Source organism: Hemiscyllium ocellatum, chromosome 3, assembly GCF_020745735.1.
Source record: "Hemiscyllium ocellatum isolate sHemOce1 chromosome 3, sHemOce1.pat.X.cur, whole genome shotgun sequence".
Classification (NCBI taxonomy): domain Eukaryota; kingdom Metazoa; phylum Chordata; class Chondrichthyes; order Orectolobiformes; family Hemiscylliidae; genus Hemiscyllium; species Hemiscyllium ocellatum.
In genome coordinates, this window is record NC_083403.1 from 134,144,362 (window position 1) to 134,168,656 (window position 24,295).

General features: G+C 39.5%; 2 protein-coding genes across 4 annotated transcripts in view; one reads left to right on the forward strand and one right to left on the reverse strand.

Annotated features, from left to right (window-relative positions):
* LOC132807990 (visinin-like protein 1) overlaps positions 1-12,299 on the forward strand; it is a 106,075-nt gene extending 93,776 nt beyond the window's left edge. For all 3 annotated transcript variants that reach the window (XM_060821890.1, XM_060821886.1, XM_060821897.1), the window contains 2 exons: positions 4,395-4,610; positions 11,806-12,299. In XM_060821890.1, coding sequence (XP_060677873.1) covers positions 4,395-4,610; positions 11,806-12,003 — 414 coding nt within the window. In that variant the 3' untranslated portion in view covers positions 12,004-12,299. The remainder of the gene's footprint in view (positions 1-4,394; positions 4,611-11,805) is intronic.
* A 7,240-nt stretch (positions 12,300-19,539) lies between these two features.
* Positions 19,540-24,295, reverse strand: part of LOC132808013 (structural maintenance of chromosomes protein 6-like) — a 125,180-nt gene continuing 120,424 nt past the window's right edge. Inside the window, exon 27 of the mRNA XM_060821910.1 lies at positions 19,540-19,671. Coding sequence (XP_060677893.1) covers positions 19,560-19,671 — 112 coding nt within the window. The 3' untranslated portion in view covers positions 19,540-19,559. The remainder of the gene's footprint in view (positions 19,672-24,295) is intronic.

A 24,295-nucleotide genomic window follows, 5' to 3' on the forward strand; every position in this document is an offset into this window, starting at 1 on the left:
GTAGATTCAAGAACAGCTTCTTCCCCAATGTTATCAGACTTTTGAATGGATCTCTTCAATGTTAATTCTTTTCTCTCTCTCTCTCTCTGCACCTTCTCTATGGCTGTAACATTGCATTATGCATTCTGTTCTACTACGCTGATGCACTTTGTGTGGTTTAATCTGCTTGTGTAGCATGGAAAACAACACTTTTCACTGTATTTCGGTACATGTGAAAACAATAAATCAATCAATCAAATATTAATGCAGCAAGCACCATCAACAGTTACCTCCTGAAAAAGTGGTAAAACTCTGATGGCATTCAAATTGTTGATGTTATGCACAGTGTATTACAACCTACACCCATCAATGTGGTGGGTAGCTGCACTTCAAAGAAAAGGCTTTTGTTTAATCTATCTTTTTTCTCCATTTGATATTTAGATATCGAAAGGTTATTGTTTTTTGGTGATGACAGACCTTATTTTCATAATTAAAGCTACTTTTTTCAAATAGACGGCAGACCTTTAAATAATAAATGAGTTCCTAACATTACTATTGTTTAGTTTCTTGACTTCTAAATAATTGGTATGATGGAAAGTGTTCAGTCTCAAGAACTTGTGTTCTTGCATAGGCCCTGTGCCAGTAGTATCCTAACTCATTTTCTTCAGAAGTTATTTTGCATGGGAGTAGTAAATTCTGTGATTAGGACTCCAATGAATTCTGTGTTTTGGAAGTGAAATCAATTCTATTGTTAGGACAATGATGAATTCTGCCCTTATATTTTTCATGGATTCTATGCTTGAGTCTAGCATAAATGTTATGATTATGATTATAATGATCTCTGTGGTTAGGACTTTTATTCTAGGATGTCAAGGATGTAGTTGCTGTTCATCCCTCCTCACACATGAAACAATGGTGGTGAGCCATACTTGTGAACTAATACATCCCACTGGTTACTGCATTCCATGATTAGGATTATAATGCCCTTTATAGTTGAATTTGTAAAGAGTTCTATGGTTAAATTTATAACTAATTAGTTGGGTATGTAGAGGAATAATTTGTAATGGTAGTGTAATTTGGCCAAACTTTTAATTATTTTATATAACTATCATAGTTATATAAAAGTCTGAGAAGTACATTGCCACAAGTTATTTTTTAGATCAAACACTTACTGAACTGTTGTTAATGATTTGTCTGGCTTGAATTTAATCAGTTAACTGAGACAGTTCCTGCTGCGTCTCCATGCCAACCATAGTCAAACAAATCAACACTGATGTTGTGTGAATTATTCTTTCTTTTCTAAAGTTAGTTTTCTTGCATTACTGTCCCGATGAGTGTAAGATGAAGAGCTTTCATTGGAATTTTCTTTTTAACAACACTTAGGTTTTGTACTATCAAGTAATGATTGGACTGTTTGTTTCCAGGATCGAAGAAGCAATTTTAACCCTCAGTTGAGTTAGATCAAGAGGCTATGGTGTTAAAAACCTGAGCGCTGACCATATCGGCCCATTTCCAATTTTACCAGAAGCATGATGAGAAGGTGGAAAATCAACTCAATTCAATGAGGTGGAGTGGCACTTTGAATAAAATAGTGAAGCTTCAAATAATGGCCCAGATTTTCTGAGGACTAGATAATAATTTTCCTGTGTAGATGGGAGTTATGCATCAAGAATTTATGGAATCCCCAATGTTATCTTACACTCATCGGGACAGTATTGATCAGGATATTGAAAATTCCAATAATCAACACTTGGAACCCTCCAAAACTATCAACTTACATTGGAGAATTCAGAGGATTCCACTGCAGCTAGTTACCCAAGAAAAGTTAGAAGATTAAGTACCCAGTCTAACTTCTGGATAACAATTTGGCTGACACCACAGCTCACCTTTCACCCGTCAAATACATTTTTATAGGTGATATGATTTAGCATCACAGAAAACCTTTTGTTGTGAAAGGATAACTTGTTAACAATCATAATTCTACGTAAAATAAAACCACCTTATTGAGGTCCTAGGTAATGCAGAAATAGAATATATAATATGACCCATATCTTAGCTGTCCTGGTGTTCAAAACATTATTCAGTGTTTTCAAGAGTGTTTGTGCTGAATATTTACTTCAGTTCACAAGTCCTACCACTGTACTGAAGTTTGAAAGGATGTGTGGGAGTGTAATGCTGTTATAAAACTGGACGTGCAAACAAAAGTTGCAAATTTAAGAATCCTACAATGGGGGAGAGATTCTGGAAAAAAGTAAATATTTCTGCTGTAAGTCTGAACACTTGTTGACTGTTGTTTTACAACTTGAGAATATGCATCCTAAGGAGATTCATCTTTAAATATTGTGGTTGAGTGATCAAAGACGGAATCTGTTTCACAGAATCGCAAAAATGTAATAGCACTGATGGAGGCCATTTGGCCCATCATGCTTGCACCAGCTCATTAATTGAGCATCGTTCCAAGTGGAAATCTTCTGCTTTTTCCCCATGGCCTTTATCCTGATAATCATCCAATGTCCTCTTGACTGCCTGAATTGAAACTGCCTCTACTATACCTCCAGGTGGCACATGAGTGAAAAAATGTTTCCTCACTTCTCCCTTGTTTCTTCTGCAGACTATTTTAATTTGGTGTTCTCTTGTTCTTATTCCTTTTGCAACAAGAACAGCTTCTCCCTGTTTACTCTATCCAAACCATTCATAATTTTGAAAAGCTCTACTAGATCTTCTATTTGCCTTTTTCTCTCCAAGGAGAACAGTCCAATTTCTTCAATCTATTTGGTTAAGATTAGGAAACACTCAAGGGGCTACCATATCACAGTGTTTTAATTTTCATTCATATTGGGAATAGAGGAACAAATGGTATAAAATTTACAGCAAAATTAATGAACTTCATAAGACTGGGATGGTGTGAGGCCAAAAGGAAGGCAGAATTCTTGAAAGAGTGTACAAGAGGACTTTCTAGGTCAGTGTGTTTCTAACAGAGTCATAGAGTCATACAGCACAGAAACAGACCATTTGGTCTAACCAGTCCATACCGACCATAATCCCAAACTAAACTAGTCTCACCCACCAGCTCTTGGCCAATATCCCTGCAAACATTCCTTATTCATGAGGGAGGAAATAGTTTTAGAGCCAGTTGAGGAGAATGATAGATGAAAGTGGAAGGTGCTTAAGTCTGGAAGCTTCTGGGAAACAATGATCGTAATGCCATCAGTGGAGAAGCACAAGGAATAATCAAAGAGGTCTAACTTCAGCAACTTGCAAAAGATTCTGCCTAAGCATTATAGTATGTATTAATGACCTAAACCTGAATATCCATGGTCAAAACTTGCAGTTGACGCAAAACATAGAATAGAAGCAAACTGTAAAGAGAATAGTAGCAGATGCCGGGAGATAGACGTAATAATAAAAGGCAGATGAAATTTAACCCGAGGAAATGTGAAGTGATACTTTATGTTACGAAGAATGAGGAGAGGTGATATGAACAAAATGGTACAGTTTCAAAATGGGCACAGGAGCATAGAAATTTGGACATGTACTTATAAGCATTGAAGGGAGCAAGGCACATTTAGCAATATATTGAAATGGCACATGCGACCCTAGCTTTATGAATACAAGTATACAAAAGTGGAAATTATGCTTAAGCCTTATACATCAATGATTGGAGCTCACCTGGAATATTGTGGCCAGCTGGGAACCAGACTTATGGAAGTATATCAAAAACAGGGAGAGGGTGCGGAAAAACATTATCAACCCAGTTGAAAGGATAAAAGAGTTTTGGTGATATGGAAGACTAGAACAACTCCGTTTACTTTTTTCAGAGCAGAAAGGTTAAGAGAAGATTCAAAATCATGCGCCAAAATCATGAAATGTTTTGATAACAGTAAATAAGGAGAAAATGTTTCCAAGGCAGAAATGTTGGTAAAGAATGGACTCAGGTTTTAGCGAAGGAACTAGAGGTGACAAGAGCAGGCAACATAGTATTACACAGGAAGTTGCTGCTCTCTGGAATGTTGTTGCCGAAGCAGGTAGAAGCAGATTCAGACTTGAGTAAATACTTGAAGGGAAAATCTTAGTGGCTATAAAAGAGCAAGAGAATGAGGTTAATTGAACACCTCTAATTTTGCATCTGCAGTCAATTTCTGGCTGCAACAGTATTCTTTTAAAAATGTGTATTTTGGAGTTAGAAGTTAACATGAAGTTAGAAGTTAACATGGCCCACCTTCTCATTCAGTCACTACTGAGTAAAGGAGCAGAAGCTCACACTTGGGTGAACAATATGGGATGATGATCTGAAATTTCCTAAGATAATTATCACCAACTTTTATAGTGAATCAAATCTATTGTACATTAAGCATAACTGAAAATGAATCCTGTTTTGAATTCTTTATTAATGCACACATACACTTTCTCTACAGTTTTTCCCATATGGAGATGCATCCAAGTTTGCTCAGCATGCCTTCAGAACCTTTGATAAAAACGGTGATGGGACAATCGACTTCAGAGAGTTTATTTGCGCCCTCTCTATCACTTCAAGAGGCAGCTTTGAACAGAAGCTAAATTGGGCTTTCAACATGTATGACTTAGATGGTGATGGTAAAATTACAAGAGTCGAAATGTTGGAGATCATAGAGGTAAGAAAATGTTCCACAAAGTTCATGAAATAACTTCATGAAGTCAGGTATCCGGTCACTAAGTCACTATTATTTTCCGTGCATCATAAGTGACACTGATGCAGACATCTCAGAGGCAGCTTCTAGAGAGAGCAGAGACCCTGACACTATTGTTTGTATCCATCAGCCAGGGCAGCCTGATTTGGACCAAGTTAACAGCCCCAATCAGGGAACTCATTCCATTTTCTCCACCTGGTTGACCTCGTACAAATCTCTACAGTTCTGTTCTTCAATATCCACTAACTTGTATTTATTTATTTATTGTATCTCACTGTTTTAGGTCAAATACAAAGCAGTCAGGCTTGCCATTTTCCCCTGCAAGTCAAGTATAAACATTTCTATGATAAACACCGTGACCCATAGAATCATACACCTTTGGCCAACTATGTCTTTGCCAGTATTAAATGAAAAGGCAAAAACCAAACACCGAACTACACTTATTTCCTGTTCTTGCACTTGGTCCATAGCCTGCTATGCCCTGGCATTTTAAATACTCATCAAGATGCTTCTTAAATCTAACAAAAGCATTTACCTCCACTATCGTCTCAGGTAGCACGTTCTATATATAGGAGTGTTTTTTTTATTTTCCCCTCAGATTTCCTTTAAATCATTTACCTTAAACTTGTACCCTCTGGCCTTAGACACGCTGGCCATGGGGAATATGTTCTGACCATCTAATCTGTCAATGTATGTCATAATTCTGCATATCTCAACCAGATCCCCCCCTCAGCCTCCTCTACTCCAAGAAAAACCAACCCAGCCTATCCAAGAGGTTTATTTGGAGGCACTAGCTTTCGGAGCGCCGCTTCTTCATCAGGTAGTTGCGGAGGTTAAGATCATGCTCACAGAATTTATAGCTAAAGGGGTCTAGTGTCATGGGGAGATGTGATCCAGTAAACAATCTTAGATTATGAGATATGCTGATTTCTGTTCTTTGATATGTAAATCCCAGAATTTATTTTAAATTACATTCTCAAATTAGCTCAGATTTTTAAATAATAAGTGTGAAGTTTGTCTGTGTCTCAATGCTATGTCAGACTGACAAATCCTCAGCTATAAATTTTGTGAGCATGATCTTAGCCTCCACAACCACCTGATAAAGGAGCAGCGGTCCGAAAGCTAGTGCTTCCAAATAAACCTGTTAGACTATAACCTGGTGTTGTGTGAGTTTTAACTTTGTTCACTCCAGTCCAACACCAGCCAGTCTATCCAGTATCCCTTCATAACTGAGACTTTACATCCCAAGCAATATACTGGTGAATCTCCTCTGCACTGTCTCCAATGTAATCATGTCCTTCTGATTGTGTGGCAACCAGAAATGCACACAGCATTTCATCCGTCGCTTAACCAATATTAAGACCTTACAAAATGCATCACCTCACAATAGTCGGGATTAAATTCCATTTGCCATACTTCTGCCAAATTTACCAGCTGATTGGTATCAGAGTGTAAACTGAGTTCATTCTTTTCACTGTCAACAATACCACAAAATTTTCTGTAATCTGCAAAATTACTAGTTATATGTTCTACATTCACATCCAAGTCATTAATGCACATAACAAACAGAAAGGTTCCAGTTCCAATCCCTGCGATACACTGCTGGTCACAGGCTTCCAATTACAAAATAACCTTCCACCATCAGCCTTTGCCTCCTGTTTGCAAACAAATTTTCCATCCAGTTTGCCAACTTTCCTTGGATCCCTGTACTACTCAATCAGTCTCTAAAGTTGGTTCCCAATCAGCCAATCCTTTTACCCTTTGTCACTTTTTAGCCCCGGTATCATCTGAGGAGCTTTGCCCCTGGATTTAGGTTTGTCCCACTCTGGTCCTGCTGCTGCTCCGAGTAAACTCAAGACTTGGAACAGAAAAATTATTATTTTTCCACTTGGTTTCAGTGTTTAATGTTCAGAGAAGAGACAAAACTAAAACCACTGGGATCCAAAGTAGACAGGGAGGAAGCTGTAAGAACACAGCGAGTCAGCCAGCATCAGGACACGGAGAAGTCGACACTTGGTATAACTCTTCTTCAGGACTGGGGGTGAGGATAAGGAGAGCTGCAGATAAATGAGGGTGGGGAAGGGTTTTAGGTGGTTAGAGGGGCGGAGTGGTGAAGTGATAGGTGAACACAGGTAGAGGCCTCAACGTTGAGTTCTCCAATTTCAAATAACTTCCTTCCCCATCCCCCGTCAACCTTTCCTCCCCCTGTCCATTCCACTTACTGACCTTTCTTTCCAGCCAGCAAATGGATTAATTCCTCCTATCGACTAGATAATGAAGGGGAAGTGTAGGCAGGGAGCAGAGGATGAGCACAGAGGGACAAGTGGTCTGAAGTGCATTTGTTTTAATGCAAGAAGTATAATAGGTAAGGCAGATGAACTGAGGGCTTGGATTAGTACCTGGGAGTATGATGTTATTGCTATTACTGAGACTTGGTTGAGGGAAGGGCATGATTGGCAACTAAATATCCCAGGATATCGATGCTTCATGTGGGATAGAGAACAAGGTAAAAGAGGTGGAGGGATTGCATTACTGGTCAAAGAAGATATCACAGCTGTGCTGAAGGAGGGCATTATGGAAGAATCTAGCAGTGAGGCAATATGGGCAGAGCTCAGAAATAGGAAGGGTGTGGTAACAATGTTGGGGCTATACTACAGTGTGAGATAGAGGTACAAATATGTAGGGAGATCATAGAAAGAAGGAGGAACAACAGAGTGATGGTGATAGAAGATTTTAATTTTCTCAACATTGACTGGGATTCGCTTAGTGTTAGAGGATTGGATGGAGCAGAATTTGTAAGGGGCAGCCAGGAGGATTTTCTAGAGCAGTATATAAATTGTCCAACTCGGGAAGGGGCCATACTGGACCTGGTGTTGGGAAATGAGCCCAGCCAGGTGACTGAAGTTTCAGTACAGGATTACTTTGGGAATAGTGATCACAATTCCATAAGTTTTAGGATACTCATGGACAAAGACGAGAGTGGTCCTAAAGGAAGAGTGCTAAATTGGGGGAAGGCCAACTATACCAAAATTCGGCAAGAGCTGGGGAATGTAGAGCAGCTGTTTGAAGGGAAATCCCATTCGATATATGGGAGGCTTTTATAGAGAAGTTGATTAGAGTTCAGGAGAGATATGCTCCTGTGAAAATGATGGATAGAAATGGCAAGGTGAGGGAACCATGGTTGACAGGTGAAGTTGTGAGACTAATGAAGAGGAAAAAGGATCTGTACATAAGGTCTAGGTGACTGAAAACAGACAAAACTTTGAAAAAATAATTAAAAGTTATACAATAAATGGAAAGGTCCTGGGGAAAATTGATGTATAGAGAGACCTGGGTGTTCAGGTCCATTGTTCCCTGAAGATGGCAATGCAGGTCAGTAGAGTGGTCAAGAAGGTATACAGCATGCTTTCCTTCATCGGACAGGGTATTGAGTACAAGAGTTCGTAGGTCATGTTATAGTTGTGTAAGACTTTGGTTTGTCCACTCTGGAATACTGCGAACAGTTCTGGTTGCCGCATTACCAAAAGGATGTAGATGCTTTGGAGAGGGTGCAGAGGAGTTTCACCAGGATATTGCCTGGTATGGAGGATGCTAGCTATGAGGAGAGGTTGCGTAGATTGGGATTATTTTAATTGGAAAGAAGGAGGTTGAGGGGGAACCTGATTGAAATCTACAAAATCATGAGAGGTGTAGACAAGGTGGATAGCAAGAAACTTTTTCCCCAGAGTGGAGGACTTAATTACTAGGGGTCACAACTTCAAAGTGAGAGGGGAAAAGTTTAGGGGAGTTATGTGTCGAAAGTTCTTTACACAGAGGGTGGTGGGTGCCTAGAATGCATTGCCAGTGGAGGTGGTAGGGGCAGGAACGATAGCATCATTTAAGATGTGTCTAGACAGATACATGAATGGGCAGGGAGCAAATGGATACAGATCCTTAGAAAATAGGCGGCAGGTTTAGATAGAGGATCTGGATCGGCGCAGGCTTGAAGGGCCGAAGGGCCTGTTTCTGTGCTGTAATGTTCATTGTTCTTTGACCCTATACCTGTGTTCACCTATCACTACCTCACCCGTCTGCCCCTCTCTCCACCCAAAAGCCTTCCCCACCTCCCCATCCCCTTAGCTGCAGCTCCCCTCACCCCTACCCCCAGTCCTGAAGAAGGTTTACACCCAAAATATTGACTTCTCCACCTCCTGATGCTCCCTGGCTCGGTGTGTTCTCTCCCAGCCTCCTGCATCTCTACTTAGTGTTCAAAAAACCATTTTCAAAAAAAAAATCGGAAAACCATCGTATTGATCTCTTTGATATTGATTGCTTCATCAACCTTGTGGAAAATTGAAGAGATGAACTTTCAAACCCTGACAATATGCCAGTATTGATATTGCTATGTATTTCCACTCATGTGTAAATGCTGAGTTATTATTGACACAATGTTTTGGTTGTATGCTGCACACCAGTTGCACACATGGGAAATTCATTTGGGCTGGTCATGTGGTCAAATAAATCATGGATAGTTTGGCCCAAAAGCACGTAGAGCTGATGGTAGATGTAGATTCATGATGCATCCCCTGTTACCTACTTCAACATACACTCCAAGAGCCCCAAAGTCATTAAATGATCTCTTTGTAGAATTAGGAGCATGAGTCAAAGAAGCTGCTAGTGATGTCAATGCAACTCATTCATTGTTTGCACCTTTACTGGACAATCCTCCAGCCAGTTTCCTCATTATTGCATCCTGTGACTAATCAGGATTGTGAACCAGATAGATCATGGTGTATTTTACATCTGTTCTTGCCTGTGTTCCTAAGAGAGATCATTTCAGTTGTTTACAGTAAAGAAAGGGTTAAAGTTAGAAACTGCATTAAGCTCCACCCACTCTGATGTGTAATTCTGGCTTGGATGAGAATACTGCAAAACATTTTAGGATCTATGGAATGTAGATCTAGACCTATAAATTTCATTATCTTCTTAACAATGTCTCATAATTTCATGTACTTGCACTGGACAGTTATCATGGTGTCAGCTCAATGGTTGATTCCCCCCCATCATTATAAACCCATTAGGTGCCTTGATCTGGTCAAAGGAAAGAGGTTTGGTGCAACAATCTTCTACCTACAAATACAACACTTCTTGGCTCACAGATCGTGTGTTGTGTCTCCACATTGGGATTACTTTTATCTGACTGGGGTGATTTGTAAGTTGTGCCTAAAATGGCAATAAAGTTGTGGATAGTATGGTTGAAATCTCAAATATTTGATAAATATAGTAAATTGGTCTTTTGTACAGCATGAGAACAATTCAGGTGATAGAAGAATATGAATAAATGAATTACTCCATAGAATCAAAACCTTCATGGTTAGTATCATTAGTCTAGTAAGTAATCCAGATCTTGCAGTCTGTGGACCATGTAAAATTGGATGTCTCCCTGCCCTCACCCCAACATCCACCCACCAAAGTTACACATTAGTACCTCCAAAAAGTCCCACTTCATCAATTCTGTGGGAATTTGATGGGAAGTTATAATTATTACGAGTAATTTCCGAGTTCCTTGGGCCATGTGTGAATTTCTTCAACTCTGACTTACTGAGGAGAAATATGCCTAACATCAGACAAATTAAATCAGACAAAAAACTCCTGCAACTGAAATGTGTCTCCAACACATTGCATCTACCCCACCCCACTTTTTAATCCAGCCTCTACTCCCCCCACCCAAACCACTGACACCCTCCTTACCATCTGAATCCCACGTTCCCCACCCCACCCCCACCCAAATCCTCAAACAGCAGTCTGACTCTTTCCGAGGTTCTGATCATGGTGATAGGCATCAGCACACCGATCATGGTATCGACCTCCATTTCCACAGGTCATTTTATGCACGGACCTCAGACACCTTCTAAGCCAGAAAGAAATTTGGAGGAAATGCTGCCCAACATTCCAAATCCTTGACCCAACTTCACCATGCTACCTAAATACCACCCTATCCCACTGCCAGTCTACCACACCACTATTCTAAACAGAGCTGCCCTAGCAGAGTGCCGCTAATCACTGCCACCTTCTAGGATGGCACTTTCCCAGCTACCCCACTCACACTCATTTACAAATACGCCATAAATGTTTAAATGCCCCAAAGACTTACAGTTAGTTCATTAATGAAGACTCACCCGAATAGAGTAGTTTGCGTAATAAAAAAGTGGTTGACCTACCTACGCAGGACAGTCCTGCATTACGAAGTAACACCCCAATGGCACACCTGAGTTTGAAGAGCCTGAGTTTGGAAGTCCACTCTAGAATGCAGAGCCAGGATATAGTGTAGAAATTTAGGGACAAGAGCAGCAATCAGCAGCTCCTTTAAAATCCAGGTTGCTGTTTCTCTTTGTTTTTCACTCAGTATGAGACATAGCCCATTATAGACAAATGGGAATGTGGTTTTGTCAGTGGTAGTTGAAATTCACTAGCTAAAGAAAATAATAGAGTGAGTCATCCTGTCTTTTCTCTCTCACCCCCTTCCCCCCACCTTGGGAAAGTGAATGGCTTTAACTTAACAGTTCCCTTTTTGAAAGGAAGAAGGTTATGTGTGAAGGGAAAGCAGGTGTGAACTTAAATTGCACCAATTTGCATAACAGGAAATTAATGCTGCACTATGCAAGTTCTATATAAAACTAAAGTGTGAACATTTAAGATAATCCAGTCCGATATCCTGTTGAAATTTATAAACATGTCAAATATTGCTGTCAGATATCAAGTGTTATACATTAATAACCCTCTTACAGCATGTGTTATTGTTTAATTTAATTCACTTAATGTCTCAAGTTTAATAAAAGTGAAAGCCTAAGTCATTGCCGACAATTACATAAAACTGAGAGCGTAGAAACAAATTGATCAACGCAGCAGTACAATGATGGTGCTTATGCTGTTTGTGAACCGCAGTCCATCCTACCTGATCTGACCCTATCAACAGAAATTTGTTTCTGTCACCACCACCCCACCCCCCATTTATCTGGTTTCTCATTAAAAACTATGAACTTCACTTTGATTGCTCCAGATGTGTTCTATATACTTGAAGCATGTAGTTAGAGCATATATTTCAAAACAGTACAAAATGTATGTTTTGCTTTGATTTACACTTTAAATTAAATATTTTTTTTGTGTGTGTTCTATGAAGGCTATATATAAAATGGTGGGAACTGTCATAATGATGAAAATGAATGAAGACGGTTTGACGCCAGAACAACGTGTTGACAAGATTTTCAGTAAGATGGATAAGAACAATGATGACCAGATTACATTGGATGAATTCAAAGAAGCAGCAAAGAGTGATCCTTCAATTGTGTTACTCCTGCAATGTGACATTCAGAAATGAGCCGTCAGTAATGCATATAATGGACTGCACAAAATTCAGATGTTTCATTCAGTTTGCAGCTACATCCACACACACAGACACACAAAAAACACACACACACACAAAAACAAAGTGCTTGGACTATCTTTAAATGGACTTGCTTCTTGTGTTGAAACACTTGTGTGCATGAGAATGTCATATGCAAAAAAAGGTTTAAATTAATATGAAAACTGCCAAAAGTGAAGTGTGCGCAATTTCATTACCATCTTAAATTCATTCTTTGGAGGCCTGTTTATCAGTATCGTGTTGCATTAAAATAAGCTATTATTGTTCATGTTCCACTGGAGCTTGCAATGTGTTTCACTTATTGGGAATGAAACTAAAATCCCTTGTCAAAGAACCTGTTTATAATAAACTATTTCTTTTCCTCTAATCATTGTATCAGATCTGAAACATTAATTCTTGGCAATATTGGTGATGGAATATAAGGTCAGAGAACAGTTAGCATTACAAACTTGCTTGCTTCACAAAAATGAATACTATTAGTGTCTAGTGAGTTTTTCCCTCAATTCTTTGAATCTTGAAATGTCATTGAGAAAAGACTAAATACCTCTGAAAACTGCAGCAATATTTAGCAGAAAATGGATTCAGCATCTATATTTAGCGAGTTACTCAAACGTGGCGCTCAACAAATTCTTCAACAGACAAGACGATTTTTAGGAACAGGCAATTAAGGATATCCGTTGGTAAGTGTCTCTGGCCTCAGCTTAGCTTTTTCCTGCAATACCTAAAGTAGCAACTCCACTTTACAAATTGTCACCAGCTATGAAAAAATGTGATAGCGAATTTTTAAACTGTTTTTACAGCTTTTCCACTTGCACCTTATTGGCAATTGAGATTTTTATTCATAAAAATACAATAAACATTTTAATTGATGTCATTTAATGAATGTCATGTCAGGAGAGAGAAGAAAAATGTCAAACTGCATCAGTAGGTTTTAAGTCACAAAATGTATTATCCTTTTTAAAAGGGGAGAAATAAAGCCTTGTTTTGTTTACTACTTCATGAAATGTGGGATTTAAGAAATCTTGCTTTTGATCTAATGTCAATGCTAAAGTAACTGTACCATAATTTGTAACTCACTTGAAAACAGTTGGAGTCATTATTGACAATGCTGTTTCCCAACATTCTCCCTTACATTGCTAAACTGGTTTAACAGGGAAGTATACTCTACAGTGTCCCATACCGTACAAGAGAATGCACCAGCATTCAGTTTTATTTCAGCCACCTGGTCATGATGATTTTTAGCCATTTAAATGATTTTAATTGTGAAATAATCCCACAGTATGAGATGTATTCAAACAAAAGTTTGCGTCATTACTGAAGCAAGGCGTGATGTTTCTAATATGACTATGTCCATTCCACATCAGAAACTCTACCTCAGCGTATCTGCTGCTGAAACACTCATTCAAACTTCTGTTATTTACATACTTAACCATTCCAACGCACATTTACCTGGTCTCCAATATTTTACGATTGGGAAAGTTGAGCAGTACTTAAGTTACATGTCTCCTTATTTAAACTATGTCCTTTATATGCTGGCTCACACTGGGGCCCAGTTAAGCAGCATCTCGATTTTAAAATTCTAATCCTGTCATATTTCCCATGTCCTCAACTGTTCCTGCCTCTCCGTTCTCTGCCAGCCGCAAAACCTCCAAACAAATTTGTGTTTCAACTCTAGCCTTTTCTGCATCCCAATTTCAATTTCTCTATCAAGCCCCTAAACTCTGGAAGACCTTGCCGAAGACACGATAACATTCTTTAAAAACATACCTTTTTACCAATGTTTTTAGCTATCTTTCCTCGTGTCTTCTTCAATGGATCACTGTAACGCTTCTCTGAAGTACTTTGGGATATGCTATTACGTTAACGACACATTATAAATTGGGGGCTGAAGTTCTGCTCTTGTACAGCAATGACATAAATGTTTTCTGGGGTTGTTTTAACTGGTCTTTTAATCTCATTTTTCTGAAAACAAATGTTTTTGTCTTGGTAATGTATATTCAAGGGAACTTTACCACAATATTCAAAAGTCAGAACTGGTCAGATGGCCAGTTCTTTTACAATTTCTCTTGCCCTCACAAGTTAGAGGATAACAAGCATTTTCAGAGGATGTATTCATTTTATGTAAGATTGTGTAAATCACTCAGATTCACTGACCACACGCATACTCAAGTAGCTCAACCTAAGTACCTTGGGAATTTCAATAAAGGTATACAGTTTTGTTGAGTCTTTGGCCAAGCAGGCACCTCTGCATCTTCAGGATTACACTTTCAAAGTTGTGTCTGGTTGCAAGGTCATCATTGGTGCTCATACACAATGGCCAAACGGTACACAGCTATAACCCAATTTGGGTTTCAGTAACTGACTGGGAGTTTTGCAGATTTGTTTATTCCTAAACCAAGATATATGGCCTTGAGAAATGAGAGTCTGGCAATATTTTTGATTCTGCTTTGTATTTACAAGTTAGAGGTATATGCATGATATGCAGCCAAAAGTAACCCGTAAAGTTGACATTAAAACTTAGTTGAGTGAGAAGTTAGTATGAAAATGAAAAGTACTTTGTAGCAAGGAATCATTGGGACATGCACAACTCATATGGTGCTGCTAGTTGTACTTTCTTCATAATCTCTGTTAAGTGTTTCTTTCAGCTGGGTACTTTGTATTCAACATGCTTACCACCTGCTGGCAAACTCATATGCTGCTGTTCTCTGGAAATGGTGCCTTTCAGCATGAAATTGGAGACCTTTCTATGTGCAACTGCACCTGTAGTTTAGACATCTGTTAAACAGGGAGGGGAATATATCAACTGCGCTACTATGTTCACAGAACCTTATTTGTATCATCAAACTTTTCTTCTCATTTTCTGCCTAATCCTTCTCCTTCCGTCGGTCATGGAGAGGCTTGAAAAATATTTGAACTTCACCCAAATAAATAGTTGTTCCACTATCCAGGCATTCGCTTTAAAAGCATCATTTGGAGATGCCGGTGTTGGACTGGGGTGTACAAAGTTAAAAATCACACAACACCAGGTTATAGTCCAACAGGTTTCATTGGAAGCACTAGCTTTCGGAGCGCTGCTCCTTCATCAGATGGTTGTGCGATACCATAACCACCTGTTGGAGCAGCGCTCCGAAAGCTAGTGCTTCCAATTAAACCTGTTGGACTATAACCTGGTGTTGTGTGATTTTTTTAACCTTAAAAGCATACATCTCTTTAAAATATGGTGCTGCTGACTGCATTATCTCATTGGTTTAACTCCTGTTAGAAAGCTAAGCTACCTTGGCAGCTGTGAATAGATATTCGAATATACCAATGAGAAATAAATTCAAAGCAGTCAGTTTACTGCTGTATTGGCATATGTGGATCCAGGAATGCAGCATAAAAAGCTCAAACCCAATGAGGACAAAGTTTCACACAATTCTTGGTTCCAGATTGTACATTCTTACATTTAAAACTATGGAGACATTTTTAGAATATACTTCCCTTTAATAGATCAATTGGTAATCTAGAGCTTAGAATGCAAATCTTGACGATGTTAAAGACACAGAAATTATGACATTAAAAATAACAAGTCACCTTTAATCCAGTAGGAGCGCAAAGCAGAAAAGTATGATTGGTCTGCACAAAATTTCGATATGGACTCTCAGCGGGTAAGACTGCAAACTGACAGTGTGTAATTGGAAAACTATCCTTTTTAGGGTTTGAACCTGTAAAGTTATGTTTTTTTACTTAACCAGACAGGACTTATCTATTCTGACAAAGATAATGAATAAAGCTTACCCCAAACCTTACCCTTTTATGTATGCAATGTGAACAAAATGTTGGTAAAAGTGTTCGGTGCAGTACCTATATGTTTGTTATGGCTTTTATAAATGTCATGAATCGATACATAAATCATTAATATATCTTCTAAATGAAATTGTGCAGTAAACAAAACCCAGAACTGTTAAAATGAAATTGTGCTACTATGTGAAACAAATAAACAGTGGCATGGACATACTTTACCATGAAAACCATATTTGTCATTTCTTTTGGTTAATTTACATGGATTTAGATGGTGTGAAAATCTCACTTTATAATTAAAAGCATTGTGTCATGTACAGATAACAGTAGTGGTGTCACATCTTTTAAAGTTGAAAATGTGTTGCTGGTTAAAGCACAGCAGGTTAGGCAGCATCCAAGGAATAGGAAATTCGACGTTTCGGGCATAAGCCCTTCATCAGGAATGAGGAATTCAAACCTAAACCACCTGCCACTGTGGGATTTGAACCCATGTGCCCCAGACATTAATCTGGGGTTTAGGTTACTAGGTCAGTGACATATGGAGCTATATCAATGTTCATTCACTGCCACTGGATAAAATCGGAATTCAAACCTAAACCACCTGCCACTGTGGGATTTGAACCCATGTGCCCCAGACATTAATCTGGGGTTTAGGTTACTAGGAGATAATGCATTTACCAGATATTACATTGTATCGTTCATCTATTGGCAAAAGAAGGTAAGCTCAAACAGCTAACATGTTAAATTACTATTTGTGTATCCATGCATGAATCAAAGACAACTATCCACCTTGCAGGTAACAAAAGGTAACAATGAGGAGTGAGTAAGTTGCAGAACACCAATCTATTGTTCATGATCCAGCAAATACCATGAGGCTGATCAATCAAAACACTTTAATAGTCCTTCCAATTTATCCTGGATACATTGAACTAGATTCATATCTTTGCAGCAAGATAGTAATGGAGTGTACATATTCTGACTAATATAACTCATTTTCTTGGGTCAAAGGTTAGACTAGTTAAATGCTGCAGACCAACTGTATGTTTCTCATAGAATAGAATCCCTATGGTGTGGAAACAGGCCATTTGGCCTACCTAGTCAACTCCACCCCTCCAAAGAACATCCCACCCAGACCCACCCCTATCTTCGCCATGGCTAATCCCCTTAGCATCCCTGGACATTATGGGCCTGTATATGTACCGTACATATACCGAATCTGTACATCTTTGGAAACTGAAGCACCCAGAGAAAGTCCACACAGACACGGGGAGAATGTGCAAACTCCACACAGGCAGTCGCCCGAGGCTGGATTCAAACCTGGGTTTGTGGTGTTGAGGCAAACAGTGCCAATCATTGAGCCACCATGCCATTACAGCCAGCAATTGCAGAATAGGAAAATTCAGGCAGTGATTGTTGAAGCATTCATGACCAAACATTTAAAAAAAGATGCGTTTTGGATGATTGTGGAGAGAGCAGGTGACCTTTACACCTAGAATAATTTTGGAACTTGCAGACCTACTGCCACCTTTTCCTGGAAAGTGACTGTGGATGGCAATAAGGGGTTTCTGTCCAGAACTATGGACAGTCCTGGGGTAACTGATGGGCAAGTGGCCAGCAGCCGTTGCAGTTATAACAGGGATGAAAAACACAGGTTTCACCACAAAATCATGTCCCCTTATCCACCGTTATCACACAATGAAGAAAAATGAGTCCCATTATTTCATCATCACACTGACTACACACAAAGTACAGAGCAATGACTAAGATTACAATTTGCAAAATTCCTTTTTTTTTGATCAATAAGTACAAAAATGGCATAGAAGGCAGTTTTATGAGTTGGGTGGCAGGGAATGTTATCCAATTCTAGCACATTGTGAAAATCACATATGTGCTATTTCTGTAATGCCTAAGCATCAAAATATAGTTGTAAAATACCCCGTTTGTCTTCCCAGTATGTGTCCACTTCTTATGAATACAATGCACTTGTGACCTTTAGTTCTTCTGCTATTTCTCTGTCTCTATACGTCAAGTGGGCATAGCACTCATCTGAAACACTTCACAATTGTTTTCCTGCCAAACTGATTTTGTTGAATCAATGCAGCAGGCATGTCAGTGGGCTCCTTGGAAGGGGATTATCACAACAAAAAGAAGTGAGATTGATACTAAATAATTTGACTTAGAATTATTTCCATGTGTTCTGCATGTTACTGATGCACAAAGTCTATGCAAATAGTGATAACTTACAGAAAAAAGGAATAATGTAGGAATGATTTACAATTGCTAATTAAGCAAATTGTTACATTTCTTCTATAGACAAAGACAAAAGGAAACATATTTGTTCGATACTGCTCTTCTCTGTTAGGGGGTCTACTCTGGATATAAATGAGTCAAAATCAAGATTTTATCCAAAGCAACAATATTTTATTATTTGATTTGATTTATTATTTTTACACGAACTGAAATACAGTGAAAGTATTATTTTGAGTGCTAATCAGGCAAATCATACCTTACATAAGTACATCAGGGTAGTAGAACAGAATGCAGAATATAATGTTGCAGCCACTGATTTCTGCCATCCCTTTCAGCAAATTGTTCAATAATATTGACACCATTGAATGCCTACTCCATGCTTTATTTGCTTAATTTCTCTAAAACAGTCAGGATTGGTCTATCTGTCCGCCTTTCAGATGGTTGTCCAGGCTGTCACCCTTCCATGTCCAGCTGCAGCAATGCACCGTGCTGAAATAGACCCTGCTGTCCTGCCTTGGCTCGGACACAGTTTCTAACTGGCTCATTTCTCTGATTGTGCAATCCATGATTGGCTCATTTCTCCAATAGCAACAATCTATGCTTGGTCCCTCCCTAAAGCAGAAAACTCCGAATAGAAACTGGCCAACTTCCTTCTAGACCACTGGACTTGAAATGTTGACTCTACTTTGTCTCCACGGATGCTGCCAGACCTGCTGCGTTTCTCCAGCATTGTGTGCTTGTTTCAGATTTCCAGCATTCACAGTTTTTTTTATTCCTTCTATTCCTTTTTGTGGAAACTGGGCTCTGGTCTGGTGTGTGTGTACAGATTTGTACCTGGTTCTTGGATAGGTTGGGTGGGGGGTGGCGGGGGAATCTTAATGTCTCTTGGTTTCACCAAGCAACTGTTTTGATAAGTTTCAGGCAAAATGACATAAAACTGTGAGAAAGCTGCACAGATATATTCACATTAGACAAAAGAATCATTTGTTATTTAACCTTTGCTCAGATGTATTTCTAATATAAGTGCAAAATAATAAACATAGCATTAATGCTCACTGTTAATATTGGCGAATATTAACCAGTACTGTGTACTTGGTGGTTGTCTACACCAATGGTTCACACTCAACTCATTTCTAAGCTCAGTGCTTGGCAGTTCTAGGTAAAGCATCCCCAGGGCGTCTGCATTTACCCGTGTTAGCCTTATAAGTGTACCCTAACAATGTTGGACCTCAAACAACTTTGCATCAGCTCTATTAGGCATCACTAAATCTGTATACAATGCCAGAAAATAACAATTGTAAGCCTAGCTTTCCCAGGATTGATATGAAAGCTTCTTCAATGCATTACATTATTTTCAGAATGCAACCCTCCAACTGTGCAGCCTGTCAGTCCCCACAAATCTCTGCGACTCTGCCAAAGTCTTCCATTTACCCCACTTCAAAAAAAAACAAAAGTTCGCAATTATAAAAGTCAATGTTTATTTAATCATCTGAGTCTTCAGGTTCATCCGGAGAAGCAAAGGGTAGTGTTGTCTGCCCTCTTTCAGGATCATGCAGATGAAAGGTTCTGATTTGGTCACCTTTAGGCAAGAAACTAAAAATGGAAACAGTTCAGAATTACTCAAAATCAAACAATTTTTTTATACGTGAAACAATGTCAGAGTCAAACAATTTAATTGATCTAATGCACAATTTGGAATTTGCTATTTACCTAAAGTAGGCCTCACTCCATACTTCCCCCAGAAGCACAAACAAATTTGGACTGCACAACACAAATGATTCGAATGCTTTACAAAACCATACATCAGATATAAAAAATTGAAGCCACTGCATAGCTAATTCTGAACACCTACATCAGAATATTTTGTCCTTCATTTCTGTTTGTCAGACCCAGCTGTGTGCTACCTTCCAACAGTGAATACAGTTTGAAAATTATCCAGACATAATCTGGGATACTTGTAGGGTATGGATCAGCAAGGAGCAAATATTCCTCAGTTGCATGCAGGAGAACTTCCTCCAGTAGTATGTGTCCAGTCAACAATAAAAGGTGCATTCTTGGAAATGAGGAGGGGAACATTAAAGAGGCAATGATCATTGCAGCGTAAGGAATGGGATGTTGCTGAAGAACATTTTTTAATTCACTAATGGGATGAGGGTTTCACTGGCAAGATCAGCATTATTACCCATCCCAGAGACAGTTAAAAGTCAACAACGTTACCGTGGGTCTGGAGTGACACATAAGGATGGCAGTTCAGGCCGTAAAGGGCATTATTGAAGCAGATAGGTTTTTCCAAAATTGGCAACAGTTCCATGGTCATTATTGGACTTGTCATTCCAGATTTTTATTGAATTCAATTTCCATCATCTGCTGTGGTTGGACTCAAACCTGGGTCCGCAAGCAATTCCCTGGCCATTACTGGCCATCGCCTCTTCTATCTCTGATGATAATATTCAGTCTGACTTCATCATTGCCAGTCGCGTTCATTCCAATGACCTGACTCACAGCCTTCATTGTTCATAATGGTCAGCTCAACCACAAGTCTGCTGATAGAATCCTGCTCACTACCCCCACCATGTCCTCAGACCTTGCTGACCAATGACTTTAGAATATCCTAAAGTACTATCTTATAAAAAGGAGAAGAGGAATTCTCTCTAATGTCCTGCTCAACATTTATCCCCTTTAACCAATTACACAAAGGGTGTTTATCTGATCATTGTCACAATTATGACATGCAACAAACCAATGACAGCAAAATCAATTAACACAAGACCCGGGGGTGGGGGAATGGAGCTGGACAAGATTGACTGGATCGACAGGTTGACAGGAAGAAGAGTAACCAAACAATTGGCTACCTTCAAAGGGCTCTGGCCCGAAACGTCGAATTTCCTGTTCCTTGGATGCTGCCTGACCTGCTGTGCTTTAACCAGCAACATATTTTCAGCTACCTTCAAAGAGGAGTTTGTTTGGGTAAAGTCAAAGTATATGCCCTCAAATGGGAAAGGTAGAGCAAACAAATCAAGTGCTTCTAACTGGCAAAAAAGATAGAAATTAAAAGAAGGTTTACCAGGATGCTGTCTGCTTGGAAAGTAGTAGCTACTAGGAGAAATTGGCCATAGGTAGCTCATTTCACTTGAACATTGGAGGCTGAGGGGCAACCTGATAGGGGTTTCATAAAATTATGTAAGACATGGATAGAATGGACAGTTGGAGTCTTTTTCCAAGGATAGAAATGTCAGTTACTAGAGAACATAGGTTTAAGGTAAAAGGGGGGACATTTAAACAAGATGTGAGAGGCAGAGAGTGGTAAGTTCTGGAATGTGCTGCTAGAGGATGTGGTCAAAGCAGATACAGTCGCAGCGTTTAAGGAGCATCTCGACAGATATGTGAATAGACAGGAAATAAAGGGATACGAACCACGTACAGGCAAAAGATATTTGGTTTAGAAAAGCATCATGTGTCAGCGCAGGCTTGGTGGGCCGAAGGGCCTGTTTCTGTACTGTACTGTTCTTTGTTCTTATCAAGAAGAAAAGTGTGCTTATGGCAAGTGACAGGTAAAACAGTCAAAATTGAAAATGAAGAGCAATATTGATGGTTCAGTGGGGATTGGGGGGAGGTGTTGAAAAGGCAAATAAGAAACAAAGAGGAATTAGGGGAAAAGACTGGCAACCATCATAAAGAAGTGGTTCAAAATCCTCTATGGCCTTAAAATTAGTACGGTTGGTAAATGAAAGATTCCTGATGAAGGGCTTATGCCCGAAACGTCGAATTTCCTGTTCCTTGGATGCTGCCTGACCTGCTGCGCTTTTCCAGCAACACATTTTCAGCTCTGATCTCCAGCATCTGCAGTCCTCACTTTCTCCTCAAATGAAAGAGTAGGGCCAATTAGGAACAAAAAAGGAGATTTATACTTAGAAAGAGGGGCATGGCTGAGGTATTTGATATCTTGTATCCATCTTCACCAAAAACAGAGATGCCGATGACAATGGAGGAACTCAGTTATGAGAGTGGTTCAAACTGATAAGGTAGAAGTGTTGGATCAAATGTTAAGTATTAACATTGACAAGGCACCACGTTAGAATGAGATGCATCAGAAGATATTGAATGAGCTCACTGGCCAGAATCTCATAGTCTTCCTTAGACTTGGGAGAGGTGTGAAAAGACTGGGAAACTGAGAACATGATGGCTTTGATCAAGAAAGGCTGGTGAGGATAATCGTAGCAATTACAGATCAGTCACTTTAATTTTGGTGGTGGGAAAGCTTCTGGAGACAATTATTTGGATGGAGTTGGTAGTTACATGGGAAAGGGTGTGTTGATTAAAGAGTCAGCATGGATTTCTAAATGTTTAACTAACGTGCTGGAAGGTTTTTAAAAAGTAATAGAGAGATTCAATGAGGGGAATGCTGTTGATGCTGTGTACGTTGATTTTTAGAAGGAATTTAATAGAATGCCACATAAAAGACTTGTGAGGAAAGTTACAGTTCATTGAATAAAAGGGTCAGTAGCAACATGGATCCAAAATTGATTGAGTGATGGGAAACAGAAAGTAATGGTCAATGGATATTTTTCTGGCTGGTGGAAGTTCACATTTCCTGATATTTATTAATGATCTAGAGCTGGGTGTCCAGTGGGTAAATTCAAAGTTTGCAGATAATGTAAAACTTGGAAGTATTGTAAACTGTGAGGAAGACAACGTAGGAACTTTAGAAGGACATGGACAAGTTGATCACAGGCAGATAAGTTTCAATACAGAGACGTGTGAGGTTATGCTTTTGGTAAGAAGAATATTGGCAGACAATATACAATAGAGGATACATTTCTAAGAGGGGGTACAGGAGTAGGGGCAATCTGGGTGTACATATGCACATATCATTGAAAGTGACAGGATGGTTAGAGAGTACAATAAGTAAAACATACAGTATCCTCAGGTTTATTACCAGGGGCATAGAGTATAAAAGCAAGGAGGAGATGTTGAACATATTAGACTTCAGCTAAATTAGCATGTATAGTTCTGGGCACTATACATTGCAAGAATATTCCAAAGATAAGGAACTCCAGTTATGAAATCATACAATCCCTACAGTGCAGATAGAGACCATTTGGCCCATCAGGTCCACACCAACATTCTGAAGAGCATCCCACCCAGACCACCAAAGCCTTGTTTCTATAACCCCACTTTTAGCATTGCCAATCCACCTAACCTGGACAGCTTTGGACTGCGGGAGGAAACCAGAGCACCTGGAGGGAACCCACACAGACAACATGCAAACCGCACGCAAACAGGAGCTCGAGGTTAGAATTGAACCCACATCCCTGGTGTTGTGAAGCAACATGGTAATGACTGTGCCACCATGTCACCCTTGAGGGTAGATTGAAGAAATTGGGACTGTTCTCCTCAGAGTTAAGAAGGCTAACAGGAGATCTGATGGAGGTTTTCAAAATCATGTGTGTGCAGAATAGAGTAGATCAGGAGAAGCTGTTGCTACTCATAAACAGAACAAGAATGTGAAGGCATAGATTTAAAGTGATCTGCAAAAGAATTAAAGGTGAAGTGAGGAAAAACCTTTTCACTTAGCGAGTAAACAGGGTACGGAAATCACAGCCTTGAAGTGCGGTGGAAGCAGGTTCAATTATGCATTCAAGTCAAAATTGGATGATTATTTGGATAAAAGTAATGTGCAAGGGTCCAGGGAAAAGCAGGAGATTGGCATGAGGTAATGATCCTCAATGAACAAGCTGACACAAGCACAAAGGGCCAAATAGCCTCCTTCTGTTCCATAACGTAGAATAGATCATAGAATCCTTACAGTATGGAAACAAGCCATTTGGCCCAACAAGTCCATACTGACCCTCTGAAGAGTAACCCACCCAGACCCATTCCCCTACATTTACCCTTAACTAATGCACCTAATCTACACATCCCTGAATACTATGTGCAATTTAGCATGGTCAATTCACCTAACCTGCACATCTTGGATTGTAGGAGGAAACCAGAGCATCCGGAGGATACCCACATAGACATAGGGAGAAGGTACAAACATCACACAGACAGCTGCTGGAGGCTGGAATTGAACCCTGGTCCCTGGTGCTGTGAGGCAGCAGTGCTAATCACTGAGTCACCGTAACACTTTGGTAATGCTCTTCACTTTCTGTTTGACAACATATTGTGCACTTCCCATTCTTACATCCTCTGCTGATTCATAGCCCAAGCTTCCCCT